The sequence below is a fragment of the Natrix helvetica genome (genome assembly GCF_964273705.1).
Source record: "Natrix helvetica genome assembly, chromosome: 1".
NCBI lineage: Eukaryota > Metazoa > Chordata > Lepidosauria > Squamata > Natricidae > Natrix > Natrix helvetica.
In genome coordinates, this window is record NC_138548.1 from 133668316 (window position 1) to 133689165 (window position 20850).

The following is a 20850-nucleotide window of genomic DNA, read 5'->3' on the forward strand; positions in this document are numbered from 1 at the left end:
GTCAGTTTAGTTACTCTCCCTTTAAGACTAGATCAAGTACAATATGACTGCACATACGCTGGATATCAAAGTCTTCTGTTTACAATAAATTATATTATCAATTTTAGTAAAAATCGTAAGTGCCATTTAGTTGCTCTGTTTTTCAATTCATGATCATATAAAATAATTTCAGTTTGCTTTGCTGTTTTTACACTTTAATTCCATTGTTCCACAGTAGCAGAATCTGGAAAGACAACAAATTAAGCCACCTCAGCAGAATTGTCAGTAGAAATCTACTTGTAAATCTGTTCTCTAGAGTCTTGACTGTGAAAGTAATATTTAAGTGGCAAAAAGTCAATCTCAAGACACTGAATGAAATTAAATTAAGCAGAAGGAATTAAAATAAAAAACACCAGAAATAGAAAACACATAAACTTCAAAACCAGAATTGTTTTTTACAAACAAATTTATTTATAGTTTTACCAGAGCATAAAGTTGAATGACAGCAAAAAAAAAAAATCTGTACAACAGCAGAATAGCCAGTGCAAAATATGTATTTTTAAAAAATCGATAAACAAACATTCTGACACTTTCACTCAGAAGTCTTATTCTGGGCCTCCATTCTCCCTTCATTTAAATCGCAATTAAAATTGTCCTTGTGTTACACAGTAAAAACAAGAAAACTCCCATACCCCTTCTGAAAGACACAAATACCCTAATCCAATCATCTGAAGATATCAAACATTTAGCAAGATTAAGATCAACCAGGCTTCACAATAAGACCAAATATAGGGATAAAACAAAAGGCATAAGCGCAAACATTCAGCATACATTTTAAAAAGTCAGGCATTGATTTAAAGCTGTTTTTTCCTGAGACACTAGCACTATTAAAAGGTATCGTGACATCTAATATCCTTTTCATCACCAAACATTTTCATTGCCCAAAAATTTTCTCTCAGATGTCAGGGTCAGTACAAAAGAAAACAGACAAGTAAGGTCTCCTAGCTGTAGATACAGCAAGATAATACAATTTTCTGGCAGTAATTTCTCAAAATCCCATCCCTTGGTCCCTGCCATCCCATAATTTGTTTACAGATTTAAATTTTAAATGGAAAGTTGGCATGCTGCTTAACCATTTCCAACTGTTTTTTATTTCCACAGTAAAGTGCATCCAGACCACACAGGACTGGGCATACTGATCACAAGAGGCATTTACTTGTGAATGGGAGCATGTTCATTTGGTGAAGGACTCTCAGTCTTCCAAATATGTCCTCAGCTCAGAAAGACTGGGCCCTCTAGTCTAGAGGTATTTTGTAGCAGTCAAGGATCAGCACTATTTTATAAACCTCAATCAGCTTCCTTATTTGATTACAAGAATTAACATGCAGACTTAAGGCAGAAAAACATGTTGCTACTGACTCAAATGGTTTATACTTTTTAATCTGAAATAACAAGCTTTCTCCATTCTTTTTTTTTGGGGGGGGGGGAGGGAGGGAGAATAGCTATAACCTGCTATGAAGGCTTTTCATTTCAGGAAGTTAAAAAAGACAATTATCAAGAGCACAGAATTTATACTTCTGTGAAATGCAACACACAGGAATGCACTAAAGGCAATTTTGAACCAAAGCTGTATTGTGCGGTGATATGTTTCCATCAGAACTGTTTGGGGAGCATAATAGTCCAATATTTTGCTTTATTTCAAGAGCTTGATGAAGGCAAAAATACATATAAATCAAGATTCTGGTCTAAGAAGTTAACTCTACACATATGAAGATTCTGGCCATGAGCACTCACTCAACAGATATCAATCAAATGTTGCATGATGCAGCTGGATATAATCTACCACCTCAACCAGTGTTGTCTACCTTTGTGTGCAAATCCACGGCCTATCATACAATCATGTGGGAGACATTAGCTTTCTTTATGTATGTTTCTAATCCAACAGGCAATTTTGTACAAAAGGTACATCTGCACGCCTCCCCCATTCAATTGATCAGGGTGCAAAGGTCTGTCTTAAATGCATATAAAGCATATAATATTAGACATGTGTCTATCCAGTTTAATGTGATTTCTATGCATCTTTATGCAACATGTCAGAGAAGTGGGAGCAATGTACGGTAAAATCTGTTTCTCCTCACTCTAAAAGTTAGAGATGTGAAAGTCCACACTACTTGTGGAAGGAACTTTGACATATAAAGCATGTACATTCCTGTAGGTTACACTTCCACATTAGAAAGCATGAAAAAAACAGTTGTTGGCAAATCCAACAACAGTCCCTTTAAAGTTTTGAGATGAAGGCATGGAATCACCACCAGAGCTATGGAATAACCACAGAAATAAGAGTTTTTTCACACATGCTATAAGTCCAAGGCACAAAAGTCAGATATTCCTGATTATAGCTTTCTACCTATGCAGTGAATTGAGCCATTTTACTTCATTTGCAACAAAACCTACATTATTCTTGAACATATCACTGGCTTAAAAGTAAAGCTTAATGTGCAGGCTTGAGGGGTTTTTTTAACAACAGGCTATGTACACATGTAACCATTTTTATTGTCTTTCAAAGTCAAATTTCACCCAGTTCCATGAGGGTTTTGTAGTTCTCTTAGCTATAATGGTGGGAAAGCCAAATTTGCAATCTCCCATTTTTCCACTCAAGAGTCAGCCCCTTTTCATCTATGCAATAAACCCGAAGTTTATGACGATCACGTTGTATGATATGACATAAGCTAGCTACAACGAGGGACATCATTCAGTTGCAAGTAAGATCTGACCCTATTTGTCCTGGTTTTAGTTGGAAGTCTGAAGCCCTTACAAAAGAAATGAATTAAAAGTTTAAAAATGGAAACTGGGGGTATAAAAGATCAGGAAAAAAGGAAACCTTTGTTAATATGAACAGAGTGCGGAAACTTTTTCTCACAATGAGCTTAGAACATAATTTCTTTGCTCTGAAGTAGTGTTTGTGAACTTTGGCAATTTGATGGTATGGGGAATTTTGACAGCTGAAGCCCACATATCTTCAAGTTGCCAAAGCAGTATTAAAAAAATACTGCTTTAGTACAAATCAGTTATAAAAACCTGCAATTAACTTCCTCTAACTGTCTGGAAAGAGAGGAGACAATAGAATAAGCCCAATTAATTTCAAATTCACATCCAAGATGAATTCCAAAACCTGGTGGCTTATTGTACCAGCTTATTTCATCTGCTCATTTCAATACTTTCTGAACAAGGCACTTGAATCAAAATATCACTAGATCAGGAACAAAGCAAAGGCATTATATGGTCCTCAGGTCTCCCAAATCTTCTTGTTAGGGCGTTTGGTTAATAAGAGTGTTTTATCCAATGGATTTTCTATCTTTACAGGCTGAGTTGCAGGAAGGAGAATGGGACGTCGTGCTGTGCAGCTGATCCAAGACCAAATATACAGAGAAGTGGGTCATTTCAGAATAATATGGTAACCATCATTACTTTCAGCTGTAAGATAAGGGTGAAAAAAACCCATAAGGAATTCATTGAAATATTTATGTTTTTAATCCTATAAATATCTACAATTCTATGGTCTATACTTTGCTCGGATTCTGGTTGTACAATAGGATACTGTAAAAATGCCATTCTGCAAAATAATTTTGAATGTATTTGGGAAGGCATATTAGTGGTAAAGAATGGGATATTTTTTGCAAGAAAATATAAACTTTTTCAGTGGGAGACAAGCTATATACAAGTACTGTATCTTTCGGACTATAAGACGCACTGGAGTATAAGACGCACCATGATTTTGAAGAGGTAAATTTTTAAAAAAAGTTTTTGCACTCTGCAGCCCTCCGAAACCCTCTGCGCACCTTGTTTTTTGCAAAAAAAAAGGCATGTAGAGCTTTGGGAGTATTGTAGAGTGCTCCTGGGAACTGGAGGGGGGCAAAACGGCTCTTTTTTGCCCTCCCCAGGCCTCAGGAGCACTTTGAAAGCCTCCCAAACCTTCTGCACGTCCATTTTGCAAAGGGGACGGGGTTTCGGTAGGCCAAAAATGCTGTATTCAGAGTGTAAGACACACCCAGATTTTCACCCTCTTTTTTGAGGGAAAAGGGTGTGTCTTATACTCTGAAAAATAGGGTAGGTAGAAGATGACTTATCCTTTCTCTCACTCTGAGTATCAGCCGTAAAAAATTTAAAAAAAATGAAAGATCAGTCTAATTCCAAAGCAGACTTCTGCAGTTTCCCTCTCAGAACACCTACCCAATGATAAGCAGCCTTTTTACTGATTTGGCTCCTGGGGCTGCATTTTGACAAATTCCCATTCAAAGTGTTCTAACAATAATCAGGAGGACCCCTTGACCTACTTGGAAAAGTAACTGGAATAACATAATTATTGCTTTTAGAAGAGGGCTCCATGGGTGCCATCTGGCTATATCTTCATAGTTATAAATGAATGTTAACCAAAGAACTTTTGAACAATGCTTATAGGTTGTTTCTTGTTTCTTGCACTTCTCAGTGTGAGACCTGGAAAAACTACTACATTATAGCAGGAAATGTGTGCAGATATACCTTTCAATGTAGAGATGAGGAAACAAGATTCATCTTGAAAGTTTTGTACCATCTGGATGAAGAGAAAAATGGAAGATGTTTTTATTTCTTTCATGATACATTTTTCTATTAATCTTTATTCAATGAGAAAACACTGATCAAGCATGAGCTACAAACTCCCAATGATCTCTGGACGGCAAAAAGGAGTATATTTTTTACACTACCCAATGTTTTTCCAGAGGTCAGTGGCTCTAAATAAGGTGCTGTTATTTTTAAAAGAAAATCATGTAGATACTGTCTTTTAGTACTAGCAAACCCAACCATTAAGGAAGGAGGATTCCCATTGGAATTTGAGGGAAAAAAGAGTTTGGTTCCCCCCCCCCCCCCCCATTTATTTTATCATACAAGAAAACACCCATGTAGGAATTAAACAAGTTGCCATTTCCATTGTATGAATTTTTGGGCTTTAAAAATCACATAACATTACTACTACTACTACTACTACTACTACTACTACTACTACTACTACTACCACCACCACCACCACCACCATCACTATACATACATACATGCATACATACATACATATATATAAGTGCACATGTTAATTGTAAATGTTTACAGACATCAGTACATTTAGCCCTTAACCTCTCTAGCCATTTGTTCAGATTGCAAGGTGCTATGATGCTCATGGGTGACTCTAGGATCCATCTCCCTCTTATAGTTCTTACAAGCATTTTAGGTTTCTTCTCTCCCACTCACTTTCCAAATGTAGAAATATTCACCAAAATTAAAGTCGCGGCTACTAGCATGCATGTATAAACCAAGCATGAGATACAACCAGGTTCTGCCTATCCTTTACATCCCTGCTGCTGCCCTACCATTAGAAGACAAAAAATAAGGCAATAGCAGTTGTTAATCAGTAACCTAAATATTTAATGAAAGTCTTTTTGCACCAAAGTTAATCAAGGCCATTCCACTTTCCAAATGCTGCCTTAAAGCATTTCATGACTATTCAAATGTTACAAGTTTCTGAATCATCAGGGTGAAACAGTAGAGCAACTTTTCAGAGCAAACATTACAGGCTTGATCCATAACCGCATGGGAATTTTATGCTTAGCTATAACTCTGTCCAGAGGTCAAATACAATGAAACTTAAGTGATTCTGAAGCATGCAACAGGCTACTCAGAAAAAGCTGTAATATTTGGCAGGTAAATACAGGGTATAATTAAGTGAGATATATTTAGAAGTAGTTACAAGAAAGAAGGTAAATTCCCTTCGTATTTGCCCCGAAGCAAGACACTTTATAGTTATTAGGGCTGATATCAGTTACTTTTACTAAAATATCTCGCATTTTTATATATTTCAGTCTTCATATAATGCTATCTAGGAACATCTGTGTCTTTTTCCTTACCCTCTGCCTATCAGAAGATTAATGAAAATGAAACAAAGCCATAGATTTTGTAGTTGAAATCACTTTTTAAAATGTAAATTGAGATTGTCTGACTACCCTTACTTTTACTCAAAATTAACTATATTTAAACCAATTTATGTAATCCACTCCTGTTTATCTCAAACTTTCATCAGTTAACTGGAGATGATGGGCTGCTATACTCTTAAACAATTGAAAGTCAAAATTTGTTACTAGATAGCTACAAATCATCCCAACTGTTGCCATGTTTCTTGATCCATGCCTTAATTATCTTTCAATACCAGCCGTTTGTAGGCAATGTTTCAGAATATTGTTTTGTCTGCCTATTTATTTGCAAGGTTTATAGCCTGCTCAGATCTATTATCTGAGTAGTGTACTCTTCCCCAAGTCTGTAATCAGGGTTGAAAATTGGTAATATGATTTAAAAAAAAACCAGATTGGGAAATAAAAAGTAAAATATTACATAAAGCGAATTGGAATTATAAAAAAAAACCCTAAATGAACTTTCATCTGTTGATTCTACTCACTTTAGCGCCACATACATTCTACCAGAAATTTCTGGTTTTAATTATTTCAAGGATCAAGGCATCTTAAATTGATGAACTTATTTTTTAAAAAGCAGTAAAGAGTGATTAAGACATTTTAAGGTTTTGAAGCTAAGTCGTTTGAAAGGAATATAATTCAGAATGAACAAATAAGTTAATGTTATGCCTTGGACATCAGGTGCAAAATATTCTAGTTAAAACTCTTACCTCATTGCTCACTAATACATGGATCCCTGTAGGTCCCTGTCGATAGATCCGGTTTATCTGCTGTGGGGAAATACTGTACAAGTTTGCAATCTTCTCCATCAACTCCAGTGTAGTTAACTCTTCTAAGAAGATAGCATGGTATACTGCAACAGTATTGGAGAAAGAATAACTTTCAGGAGTGAACATACTGGCAAGTTGCAGGTGACATGTGATTATGTGGGGCCCTCTTTTGTCACTCTCTTTCAGCCCAACCCACCTCACAAGGTTGTTGTGGTTCTAAGGAAACTAAGATAAGTATTAGGTATCTTCCCCATCTTGAGTGATTTATAAAAATAATAAAGATGGGATAAAAATAAATAAAAAAATAATCCTAGCTAATGCAGTAAACTTCCACAAGTAAACTTCCACAAGTCAACACATTACTTGCACAAGATCAGCCTATAAATATTGAATTGTGTCTTGAGGGACATGCTATTTGCATTTCATATGATTCAAAGTACCCTCTCCTATATTTCATTCATCCAAAACTTGACGAAGAGTGTTGAAAATCAGACATCATGCTGGTTGACACACATCTTATCAAAGGTTTTGCAGGAGGCAGGCAAGAAATCTTTTGACGTTGAATGTCTTCTAGTGAAAGCCAAAATCATCTTTTAAAAGTAAGTTTCCCAAAACCATTGTCTGATTCAAAAGGTAACTTCAGGGTTGCAAATCCATGTCTAGCCCTTGGAAAGAGATCCAGTAGATATGGTTCAATTATTGACTCCTATATCAATCTTGCACCTAAACCATTAGATGCTGTAACTGCTTGCCCTTTGGACTGTGTCAATCCCACATCATCATGGCAGCATCATGTATCAGGACTTTTTCCCCCTTCGCTAAATCATGCGTGGCTGTGGCCAGCACGTGAGGCATCCAGCCCATGGGCCGGGAATTTGACAGCCCTGGTTTAAACCTTAAAACCAAGTCATCTATTTTGCAAGGAGACTGGGACATGAGAAGAATCCTTCTGTTATCAGGAGAAGGAGAGGACATTATGGAGACTTATTGAATAGGGGTAAAATCATGAATATGCCTCAACCACAGTACTTAATGCAGATCTCATTTTGATGATTTGCCATATTGCTTTGGAGGCCATTTGATTCATTTCAGAAATGAATTAACTGCAAGCCATTTTTTCTTTTGGACTTCAGGCCTACCACACTTTCTACTGTGGGAAAATAGGAGGGGTGGGGTTATATGGTGTTGGGTGATATGTAGCCATAATAACATTCTTGTTAGAAAGTCAAGGTCAACTTTGTTTGACCTGAACTGGATGGGTGGAATCTGTCTTTGTGGCAGTGAAAGATTGGATCATGAGATTAACTTGTTGGTGTTGAGACAGGAACTTGAACTTTCAATTGGGTGGGAAAACCTGGAAGTTTTCAGATTCGGGTTTTCCTAGATGTGACAACATGACATCTCTAATAAATTAGAACTTTGAGGAAATACAAGCCTTGGAGTTTTATTTTGTTGGGGGTGTTTTTTGGAACCCTGACATTAACATTATAGACAGAGTTCTTCTGGTGAAGAAATGAAGCCTGACAAATTTCACATCATTAGGGACCACAGTTAGATATGCTTAGAATTTTTTGAGCTTTCTTAGTTTCTTAGCAGAATTTCAAGGCATATTTGTTTCTTTTGCATGCATATCAAGTCTCCCAAAGTTTAAAAAACATAATTATAACTATTTTTGTAGATGACGAGTCTTCAAATTTGAGGGTTCAATGGGGATAATTTGGTTTTCTTTGAGACTGGGCGCCAATATTTGGTCTTGGCATATATCATGGCCATGATATAGATAACATTCTGACAAATTTAGATACTATAGGAACAATGGATCAATGATGAAAAAAATTTCTTTCATTTTTTTTGTTTACAAAATTTGGTCATGGAAAATGCAATAGGACAGAAGGAAGATAATAAATGTGAAGCAGATAGTGGCAAGGACAGAAACATTGAATAGTGAATAAAAAAATATTGTATTATATTGTTTTAACATCCTTCTATGTTAAACACCTTAATTGGAAAATTCTGATAAAACTATTCACTATGTTTGAACCTAAAGCTGTCACTTAAAAATTACGATTCCCATCATTCCACTTTGTAGGTTATAATTTTTATAAAAAGACTGTCTGTGCTATGGAATCACTATACAAGATTTCAAGGTATATATGGTCCATTCTGGAGAAACTCCAGACATGCCCTGAATCTTCCAGAATGCATCCAACAGGCTTTTTCTGAATATAATTCAAACGCTAGATTTATATGTCTAATAAAACCATTTTTATAATTTCTTAAATTCTGTGAAATGAATCATAGAAACTCTCAAATAGCTCAGATTCTGCCCAAATGACACTTACTACAAAGAGTACCATCTCCATTCTCTCGTTTTTGATGATGATGAGTCCGATTTTGCTCAGGTTCTTGACAGACATAAATGGTCATCTTAGGCCTTACATTCCTAAAGGCAAAACAAAGTTGTCTGTTCAGTTTTGGCATTGTAGGCAAAAGTACAGTTCTCTAATCTTAATCAATAGCTTTAACATGACTGCCCCAAGGATACTATCAGTATGACTTCTGCTTAAGCAAGGGGCTGGACTAGAAGATCTCCAAGGTCCCCTCCAACACTGTTATTCTGTACTCTGTATCAATAAATCTGTTTCTGTATTCTGTACTTGAACAGTAAGGTGCAAGCAGAATAGTGGAGGACATCTGTGATTTTTACAAGCAGCAGTAATGATAACTGATGATGCAAACTTACAGTATTAAATTTGAGCCTCTATCTTCCACAATATGTACATATTTCAATCCTCAATGACTGGTATAAGAACAAGAACTATAACAAACCTTCCTTTAATGGCATTAAATAGTCGAATGCCATCAGCTGGGCCACAAATCTGAACAAAGTCTTCTTTGGACATCTTCAGTAAGTCGGCACCTATACATTTCAAGCACAGGTGATTTTCTTTTTCTTTCCAAAAACATATATCCAAGAATACAGACCCACCTTTTACAGATGTTTTATGACAGATGCTGGCTGACCACACATGCTAATTAGAAAATGTGGGGGGGAGAGAAAAGGAGGAGTTTTGCACCTAGTCATCAGAAAGCCGATGTATACAAATATGCATAGTTAAACTATTCTGCAGAAATGTCAACACATGACCTATGAAAAGTAGAGATGTACCCCTTTTAAGGGTACATTTAATACACATACCTGAGAAACTTGAAAATAGTCTACAGAACTGAGAAAACCTATTTCGATGAAGCCACTGCTGAGCATCTTGAATAGAAGCAGAGGGAAGGAGATGCTACATTGCAAAAAGAATAAGAAGGTCTTGAAATGAACTGTTCATCAGTGTCCTAAAAAAGAAAAGCACCACATTAACATGATCCCAGATACTTACATCATTGCTGGAAGGCAGGAGCTCCACCTGATGAGTTGGAGAACTGTTGCTAAAAAAACATACAGTCGAGAAAAAAAGAAAGCATTTTTAAATCTCTCATTTAATCATCTTGGCCATTCCCCACCACTCCCACCACCATACAGCTTAGGTGATACAGTAAAATATCTAAAATGAATTTATTATTATTATTATTTTCTAAATTTGGGCCAATGCACAGTCACCTGTTCCTGGTTTGAACAAGAGCTGCTTGAGTTCTTATCAAGCCTCTGTGCTGGTTAATGACTACAATGCAGTTTTAAAATAAAATATCAAGCATCTAAACTGCATCTTGATTTTTAAAATCAAATTGGCATTACCTGGAGCTAAATCTCATTCAAGTGGTAGAAAAAGCTTTGGCATGAACTAGGTCTCTTCCCTCAAAGGTTATCATATAGCAGGTCCTACGAAGTATGCCTTTTTCATTTAAATGCCTCTACTCTGTGGAACACCTTTCCCGTGGGATTTGGCAGACCTTTCTGATTTCCAGAAAGTTCTAAACAGCTGGTTTTTCCCACAAGCATGGGGATAGGATGAGGTTAAAGCCCAGGGTCCATATTTTGGCAATATATTGGAGAATATCAGGTTCTATTACTATCTCTGGAGTTTTAGTATTGTTGAGAGCTATGGCTCGTAACATAGGTGGTCATATTTTAAAAATAAATATATCAATGTAAGATCATTATCATTGTAGATTACTATTCTAGCAATGTTTGAAGTGGCTCATATTACTTTATGATGGCAAGATATTGCGATCCAGAGATGGTTTATAATCAGACTGAGAGAAATCATGTCCAGAACTTCATTTAGCCTTGAAGCTTGCTACAGAACTAAGCAAACCACCATCCCTTAGTCCAACACATATTTTTGTTACAAAGCTAAAATGGAGGGAATAGGTTGCATATTATATTATCTAAAATAAATTAAAACATTACCTTTTCCTCTAGCTAACAGTGTGTGGGGGGGTGTCATTTAAAAGCTCTCTTGCAAGTATTCTATTATGTAAATAGCTTTCAAATAAGGCAAAGTTGTGCAAGAGTTCAGATGCACAGGAATGGATCTTACAATCTCAGTCCATCAACATTAAGCTGGGCCTGAAAGCCAGGTTAAGCTTCCTAATCTTTTATATTCGGAAGTGTTTAGAACACACAACCATAAAATCTCAAAACTGGGTTGCCTCTGTCAGCAGAAAAGACAGAAATATTCATCACGTACCCTTCTCCAAGGCTGAAACTGTTTGGAGAGCTGTTGTAATTTGGAGATGGAGCATTGTTCACTTGATAAGGCACATCTGGCCATGGGGAACACTGCAAACAAAACCAAGGTGCTGAGAAAGAAAATCCAAAAATGCAATCTCATTCTATTTTAAAACTAGCTTTTGTGGGATCATCAATAGCAAATATATATATTTATTATCACTTACATGCACACTCCAACTCTGAAATTATCTGATTTCCAACAGTGATTGTGTATGCACTAGAATTCAAGCAGCTACTCAAATGTTAAGCATAAGCAGGGAAATAACCTATAATTAGTTTCCTAACACTGTAGATTTGTACATGGTGGAACAAATAAAAAGCCCTTCTTCAATTATATATTCAGTAGGGAAAAGGGCTGCTAATCTATAAATATAGAATATAATACATTTCAAGCCCTCTTTACTACATATAACCATGTTATACTTAATATATGCAGAGTGGGCTTACAAGAAAGCTAACACAAGCCTACCCACTCACTTTTTACACAGAAATAATTTTAAACATATGCTTAAATTATTATATATTATTGTATAACTAAATTCTTAGCAGAATCTAATGTTGTAAGAGTAGATGTTTGTGCAGCTGGAGGTTTCCTGCTTCTCCTCCAACCTCACTTCCCTCCAGCTGAAATATGCTTAAGAAATTCCCATATTATCAATTATCCACACTGTGGATTTGCTAGTGGCTGTAAGGGGTGCCACAACTGCAACAGCTGAAAGGATTTCGCCATTCATTTTCAGTGATATAACAGGCAACCTGTGCATTAACTTAAGATTTCTCTCCACAGTAAATACAAACATTGGTAAATATTTAACTTTTTTGGAACACGGACTATATGACTTCCTGCTCTAAGGTGCTAAAGGTCATTCTCATCAACAGCAGGCCACCTCAATCTAGTAGTTCTTTAAAAGTAGGTCATTTTCCAGGTAGAGGACTCACTGCCCTCAAGCATTAGGACCCATAACGTGCTGTCTAAATGACACAGACAGATATAAAAGGTTCTATGAATGAAACAGCAAATTTGTTTCAGCTCTTCTTTAAACATTTAACTTTACCCTACTTTCTCAATGTTTGTTTAATCTGGGTCTTGCAGCAATGTGAACTTTAAGACTAAAATGTCAAAATCTTTTAAGTCTCAAAAGAAGAATGAGACCAAAACTTCCCTGCAGACAGAGAAAATATCTGCCTATTGATCTGTTTTTACTTTTGTTTGCTTAGATTGCCCAATAATGAAATTGAAATGAACTGCACAAATAAAACACAAAATCTAAAATGAATTAGAAGAATTGAAGGGGGGGAAATACCTTGAAGATAGAAGTAAGCAAAGAATAACACAATAAGATCAAATAATTATTTTTAAAGGTTTAAAAAACCGAGATCATCAGAAGACCTTCACTGTGTGCTGAAAGAATATACAGTATACATCAGTAAACCTCTCTAGAGAAATCAGTCTATAATCTGGATGCCCCATTGTTAAGGCTCTGTTTCGACTAGCAATCCCTCTCCTTTAGTGGAGGTACTCATCAAGAGAATTGTGGTTCCTTCTCACATGTTATTTCCCCAGCACAACAGCACAACCATTCTCCTTCTGTACACCCAGCCTGGCACATTGTGAGTATCATTTTGAGGAGGTCTGCAGAATTATACATTTTCAGGTTACAATATAATTGTACATGCAGTCTGCGGTACAAAAAATGATTATTATTTATTATTCCGGTGGCAGGTTGGAAGGGGAATGGGTGGGAGCTTTACCTCAATTCATTGCCAAAACTGCAACTAAAGATAGGGCCACGCCTGTGGATTTTAGAAAATCACCTTAGTATCCAAGTGGAGACACTTTAAGTAACTGATTCCAATTGGCTTAGAAAGTTATTATTGATAATCTGAATTTCAGAATCCAACAGAACATCCTTTTCAGCTCTTTGGAACTTTAGGAAGCATCAATTTTAGGATATATTCGTTTTAAATACAGGTCAAGCAGGTCGTACTGAGCACCATCAAATCTAAAAATGCAACAGTGTCCTGTTTTAGACTTTACCCATTGTATCATTTTGCTTCAAAATTGAACACTCCACAATACTGCCTTCTATACATATAAAATATGCCGTCTTTTGCAAGTAATAACCATATAACACTGCAACTCTAGGACAGTGGTACCTCAGTGAGAATGGTTGTATCATAGGAAGGCTGATATTTCTCCCTTTCTTGAGTGGTTTTCTTCTCCATTTTTTCTCTGTCTGTTTTCTGTTTCCTATCTGCTCCTTTAGGCTATAAAAGCACATATAAATTTAGTTTGTCTTAAGCAAAGGATTGTTAAACAGAAAGTGCAAAGGTTTTTATTGATAAAAGTGACATTGAGGCATGATTTAATGGACATTCTTCCCTTGTGTATATGTGCCATGGGATATAGGAGAGAAAATTATTTTTGTAAAACTGGCATGGACAATCTGTTCCAGGTGTTTCTGAACTCTAAATCTTGCCCAATATGGCTCTGGTGAAAAATGCTGGTAGTTCAACAATATGTAGAGGATGCTGAAGTTTCTCCACCCTTCCTGAAGGATACTTTCCATTAGCAATGGCATCAGTGGATACAACCATGGCGAGCAGGACAATTCCTGCTTTTCTTTTGCAAACCTTAGAGTTTAGGTACTCAACAAACATAGAAGGCTCACAAATACAGGAATTATTAAAGTGATTATTCATCAAGTGAATTTCATGGCAGACAGGATTTTTATTGGATAACTGCTTTTTATAATTTTAACTTTATTGCATATAAAACAATATCCCAATAAAGTATCTGTATCATACTCTCCATTCCAAACATCATAAATATATACAGAGACATGTCCGTCTTCATTCAGATCGATATAATCTATTGTCTTAATCATCATTGGCTAATATTCCAATTTGCTCAGTAATTGAATTCAATTTTGTTTCTAGTTTTTATTTATTTATTAGATGTTTATAGCACTTTTATTTTAGCATGTGTTATTCCAGGGAATTGATCTGAAGTGGGATGCAGGACATAGAATCACACAATAATGGACACATATATGCAGGAAGAAATAGGCCAAGTCACATGAGTCAAGAATTTATATAAATGCACAAATTATAGGGAACAAACAGAAAGAATTAGGAGTCTAAATACAAATATGATATAGTCAACATTACAAAATCTGGTAGGATGAAATTCATGAGTGAAATGTAGGGACTGAATGATATAACTTACTCAACAGTAATATGCCAGACAAAAGGGGAGGAAGAGTAGCTTCATACATGGGAAGTGCACACATGTGCTGATAGAACAAGAATTTTAGCGTGAGTCTATTTGGAAGCACTTTGTAAGAATACAAGGAAGGGAAAATCATGAAAATAGTATGTTGATAGTGTGCTATAGACTGGCAAGCCAAACAGAAGTAGATAATAATTCTTAAATATCTTAAAGAACTTGCAGAGAGAAGAAACATGGTAATAATAGAAGAATTCAACCATCTGGAACACAGTTGGAAACAAACAAAGTCAGTACTGCAAGATCTTCAGAGCTGGGTTTTCAGACTTCCATTGTCCAGACAAGAAAAATAAGAGACGGGTTTTGCTAGATCTGATCCTAACATTTGAGAGTGGTTATCAAAAAAGTAAAAGCAATGAGAAAGTGGCCATGCTCAAGTTATATAAAAATAGAAACTAAAGCAGTCATGCATTCACCCTTCAGGAGAACAAATTTTCCCAGAATTTGAAAAATACTAGGGAGGATCCCGTGAATAGAGATCCTTACATCAAATGAAGTGCAATTTGGGAAAAGGATATTGGAAATACAATTGTATCCCATTCTAATGAGAAAAAAAATGGAAAGAGATTAGGAATTAGTTCTGGATGTACAGGGAGCTTTTCAATGAACTAAGAGGTGAAGGGGCCATATAGAGAAAATTGAATAACTGCCAAAGGGGGGGGGGGGGAATGATCACCAAGAGGAAGTAAAGAGATGTCAAAAATTAATGAAAAATCCAAATTTTAATATGTGGTTATCTGTAATTTTCACAGAACAATCTTTTCCCACCCCCAATTGTGCCAATTTAAACTGCACACACCCTTATTTTCTGAGAGCCTACAGATCCCCTCATATCTGTCCAACTATCCTCTTTTCAAGAATAATGAAGTAAAGTGGGGGGAGGGGAAGAAATATCATTTGTAGCATCTCCTTATGGCACAAAATTAATGGAAGAAATTAGCCACCTACCTTAAATACTTTGATCTGGCAGCTTGCAGAATGCAAGTGTTCTGTATACTCCCCGTTTTCATTCTGTTTAAACGTATCCATTTGTATTCGGAATGGTACCCCTTTCTCCCCTCCATGTTTCCTTGGAGTAAATTCCGTACTAATACAGTGCACCTAACCAAAAGAAATGTGCTTAGCGCTCAAGTCCCAAATCACGCTGTTTGAGATTTGGGTTTTGGGTTGTTGTTGTTTTTAATAGAAGTATTTGACAAGTCTTATGAGGGGGAAGCTGAACTAATAATGTAGCCTACTACTTAGCTATGAGAAAGGAATCAGTATTATCCAAATTGAGGTACCCATTGAATCCTCATCTACAGTGGTTAGAATGCAGTATTGCAGGCAAACTCTGCCAACAGTCAGGAGTTTGATCCTGATGGGGCTCAAGGTTGATTCAACCTTCCATTCTTCCAAGATTGGTAAAATGAGAACCCAGATGGGAGCAATGTGCAAATAATGCTTTGACATTGTAAACCACCCCCAAAGTGCTGTAAAGTATATAGGGACAGTATATAGGTGCTATTGCTACTACCCATTACATTCTCCGTTTTAATCATCTCTTCTCTAAAGCAGCTATTTCCTTCTACCAAACATTAAATAATGGAATTTGTCTTATCGTTATCTGTCTAGTGGCCATTTAATGCCAAAAGTATTAATGATTACAATTTCACTTGTAGTTTGGACCATACTTCAATATTGTTACTATTGTTATGCTCAGATGGTAAAGACTCTTTTAATACTAAAAAAGTATAAATATTCAGAGATATCTTTAACCCCCAAAGTTTTTTTTAAGTATTTTACTCCTCTTCTTAGAGAAAAATGAAAAGTATGTAATCTTCAATAATTGGAATACTTCTTCTATCTTCCACCCTGGCAAGGTCAATCAAGGTGCCACCCTCTGGATATTGAGCTGATAAATGCAAGTGCAATGAATGCAATGTATAGTCCCAAAAGGGAAATCGTGCTCAACAATTTGGAGCCCTGTTTTTTTAAAAATACATTCACTGTAAAGAAAAAAATGCAGATTTGAAAAGAATTGATTTTCAAGCGTAAGGGTGTTCTGTCCTGCCCATTTGGTAAACAATCAGGTCCTTAGAAGTGTTATTTTATGAACCATCTTATTTTTATAGCAGTCATTCTTCAAATTCCAAAATATGCATACAAGACCCTAGAGGTTGAATGTCACTGTTAAATGTACTGTATAATCCTATTTTTACTGTTTTCTCATAATTTATCATCAAGATAAAGATTCCAACTTCATTTTAAATTATATGGAATTGTTTCTTTTGCTTTGGTCTGATTTCTGGGCAATACAGAAAGGAATATCAATTAAAGTTAAAGGGAGGCTGAAATAAAATTCTCAGATTCTCAGTCCCATATAGTCTCAGTAAAATGTATCCCAAAGAACATGAAAGAATGATGCCCTCTAATGGCTTGAAATAAAACATATTCCACTTAGGGGTATTTTCTTTCCTTACCTGAACAAATGCAGATGCTCTCTTAGATGGATCCCATAGAAATTCAACTGTATTCAGCTGCGTAGGACTTGCTCTGGGGTCTAAGATACCAACTGACAGTGGGATATCTGTAGAAGAAAACCCCTAAAATATTAAAAAAATTAAAAATTGAAGAGCAGAAACATTGCAATATAAACACCAGATGTATTTGAAAGACCAGCCTGACACAACTAAGCTGCAGAGTAAGAAACCTGGTCTGAGCTTTTCCATCTGAAACGGATTCCTGGAGTTGTATTTCACAATCCTGGGAAACTAAAGTTATTCTACCCTATTTATATCTCTTCTGGCTTTCATAGCACAGATAAAGAGTTTGCTTATAGTACTGTCAGCAAAAATGGATGTGGTTATATAAAAGCCACTTTTCTAACAGCTTTTACCTAAAAGGTGAGAAATAAAAACATTAATGCAAAAAAAGAAAAACCATTTCATTGATATTGGAATGAAATGTAAGAAAAGCAAAACCTTGTTGGTTATTTCAACACACCAAGTATTTTCAAATTCACAAATATAACAAGAGGTATAAAGAACAAAGTGTTTTTATACCTATTGTATTTCATGGGCAACTCATGCTGTATATTCAAGAAAGAAGCAATGGATATCATAATGAAAAGTTCTCACCTATGTCCAGGATGCGGTCTCCAGGCCGACTCCATCTCCAGCCTTCTAGCTGTTGGTGCTCAGTATATTGCAAACGCCGATCATGAAAAACTACCCGAATAATGCTCTGTGGGGAGAAAAGTGGGTGAAATAATAAAGGAAGTTAGATGCAAGTATTTTAAAGAAATTATACTTTCCACTTCTAGGACAAAGCTGATAGAAGACTTGCAATGTGTATTTTATTTAAGTGGATGTGCAGAAATCACCCATCTCCATAAAGAAGAATATTTTAATTAAAATAAAATTTCTATTCAGAATATGCTGACAACAATCTGTAATCTGGAAAATGGTATTATTTAGCGCTATGGTATCTTGACATGTGATATCCATTGCAAATAACAAGATACATCCCACTTTGTAAATCATATCTTACTGTCACTACTTGTTTTTTTTTTTTTAAATCCATGAAAGAACTAACTTCAAGAAAGTAAAATATTTGGAGAAAGATTGAGTAATAAAATGGAGATTAATACTATGAAATCTCCAGGAACTGTATGTCAAAAGACAAAAGTGAGTAGCTTTTATAATATAGGATATTAATCATTTGTCTTTATTTAATCAGACCATTTATTAAGGGAGAAGATCTTAGAAGTTTTATATCCAAATGAAGAGTCCGATAGAGAGCCAAAACAATCTGTGTTTTAGATATTGATTTCCATGTTATGAACTGTAGGCTTGGGGGTGTGTTTTGAACTAGATCAGGGGTGTCAAACTCACAGCCCGGGGGCAGGATTTGGCCCGCAAGGTGCTTAGATCTGGCCTGCGGGGGCAACCTGGAAACAATGAAGGACCGGCCCATGGTGACTCTGGCAAGCTCCGTTTTCTCTGGCAGAGGGTTGCAGGAGGCAGTCACAGGGGAAAACTGAGCTCAGGAGCCCATTTTCACTGGCAGAGCACTTTGGCCACCACAGACGCCCCCCACATGAGTGACGTCAAGCTGGCCACATGCACCCTAGCCATCCCCACCCTGGCCCCGAGGTCAAACACACCCCTAATAATTTATAGTCAATGAAATTGAGTTTGACACCCTTGAACTAGATGCACTAAGGAGCCAATGGCATTTTGTAGGTTGTGCCTCTGATTGCAAAGTGGCCTGTTAAAATTCCAGTGCAATTCATGAAGTACATTTCTTTAGACAGAATAGAAATATGTAGTCATTTTATTATGTGATATTATTGTTTTTTTTTTATTCTAAAACACAATATATAAACAAACACCAAATTCTTAAGTGGTAGTAAAACTCCAGCTTATAGTACAATAAATTCTCAAGTCATAAATTTACAAGTCTGCTGTGCTGACCAAATAATCAACAAATTTCTGTTATACACTGGGGCAAATGTGGCAAATGCTGGATGTTGTCAAAAACTACCCTTTATAGATCAATATTATGAAGGGCAGCAGTGGTGCAAAGGCAGTCTTACCTAGTTGAGATTTGTATATACCTGCAATAAAAAAATTTAGTACCCCTTGATTTGATCTTTAATAGATGTTGCACTGTTGCAAACAAGGATGCTGTCAAGAAATGTAAATGCTATTTCAGTCCAAAATATGTCTAACTTTGTGACCAGAAGACCAAAGGTGTACATCAGTAGTTCTCAAACAGTGTTTATTCTTTGACATTCCTCAAACATTGGTGATTCCTGAAAAAGGACCATGGGTTTCCTTAAAAAATGATTTATGCATCATGAATAATAATGTAAAATATGAAAGAATCCTGGATTCATTCAAGTTCTACACTTGACAGACAATGTACAATGTACAAAAACTGTATCTAGAATTGACTGTGGAACATTTCAACATGCAAAGCATATCTGGCAGAAAGGCACAGATTAAATACAAATAATGTATGAAGAAATTGTTCATGGTTGTCAAGGAATTTAGAAAATCTTTAATGTACTAAAAGCCCTGAAATTCCCATTATTTCTAAGTAAATCAGAAACAGTGCAACCACTATGGCTCATGTACCCTTAAAGTATTTTCCAGCAGCATAATCTATATCCAGTAGCTCTTATGTGTGGCAGCAGGAAGAAAATATCCTTACCTTTATATATTTTGTGTTTAAATCTTGAAACTCTCCCAATTTCCTATTCTCAAGTAGACGGATTTCATATGACTGACCTAGGAGTTCAAGGAAACATTTCCAAGTTGTTTAAGCATGTTGCAGCAAGAATAGCAAGAGACAGTTGCAACGGCATCAATCATGTTTGGGAGAGATGCTTTGGGGCTGTTGTTGTCTTTGACAATTTTCTCCTAATAAAAGGTCAGGCATTATTGCAACTTATGCTTAATTTAAATATTGTACTTTTTTTTTTTTTTGTTATATCAGTGATGTGGATATTCCAAGAATTTAGAACCTTCTAATCCATTCTAAGACAACTTGAAGCATATTACATGGTCTATTTGTCATGTAATCATCTGGAAGAAGTCTTCTTAAACAGCTACACCTTTCAAACCAGCTGCAGCTCCAAGAATATGCAAGTATTCTTGAATACTTTCTATAATTCTTTCAGTCAGATGTGTTTTTTATTGCATTGTACCATCAGAGTGAGATGTTCTGCCATTTAAATCCATAGAATTTGACTAATGGATCTTTGCTTCAGATATTATCAGGAGAAGTTACTACTGAATCTAATCCTAAAATAAGGGAATAAGCCCCATTGGACACTTTTGAATAATCAGGCATAAATTTGTACTATTGTTGTTTTCCAAAAGCTAACTGCACGTAGATGAATGGTAAATACTAAGCACTCCAGAGAATTCAAGCAACGACCTAAAACTGGTCTTCTTACCATTACTTAATTAAAGAGCAGGTATAATGATGGTCTGTTTCTTCTCTTTTTGGGCTATTTACTAGCTTTCAGAGGATCACATGGGTGAGCACCCAAGGACAAGATCAGATCTTTAAATGGTTCCTAAAAATATAACACTGTATCACAGAAACCCTCAGCATGAAATGAGCAGGTGTGTTTTTAGTAAA

General features: G+C 36.0%; 1 protein-coding gene across 1 annotated transcript in view; it reads right to left on the reverse strand.

Annotated features, from left to right (window-relative positions):
• Positions 1-457: 457 nt before the first annotated feature.
• TFCP2L1 (transcription factor CP2 like 1) overlaps positions 458-20850 on the reverse strand; it is a 43708-nt gene continuing 23315 nt past the window's right edge. The window contains exons 3-15 of the mRNA XM_081934825.1: positions 19915-19991; positions 17835-17940; positions 17178-17284; positions 15664-15816; positions 13584-13694; positions 11383-11474; positions 10132-10180; positions 9942-10035; positions 9572-9662; positions 9085-9185; positions 6683-6825; positions 4519-4570; positions 458-3453 (exon numbers count right to left, since the gene is read on the reverse strand). Of these exons, the coding sequence (XP_081790951.1) occupies positions 3416-3453; positions 4519-4570; positions 6683-6825; positions 9085-9185; positions 9572-9662; positions 9942-10035; positions 10132-10180; positions 11383-11474; positions 13584-13694; positions 15664-15816; positions 17178-17284; positions 17835-17940; positions 19915-19991 (1214 nt within the window). The 3' untranslated portion in view covers positions 458-3415. The remainder of the gene's footprint in view (positions 3454-4518; positions 4571-6682; positions 6826-9084; positions 9186-9571; positions 9663-9941; positions 10036-10131; positions 10181-11382; positions 11475-13583; positions 13695-15663; positions 15817-17177; positions 17285-17834; positions 17941-19914; positions 19992-20850) is intronic.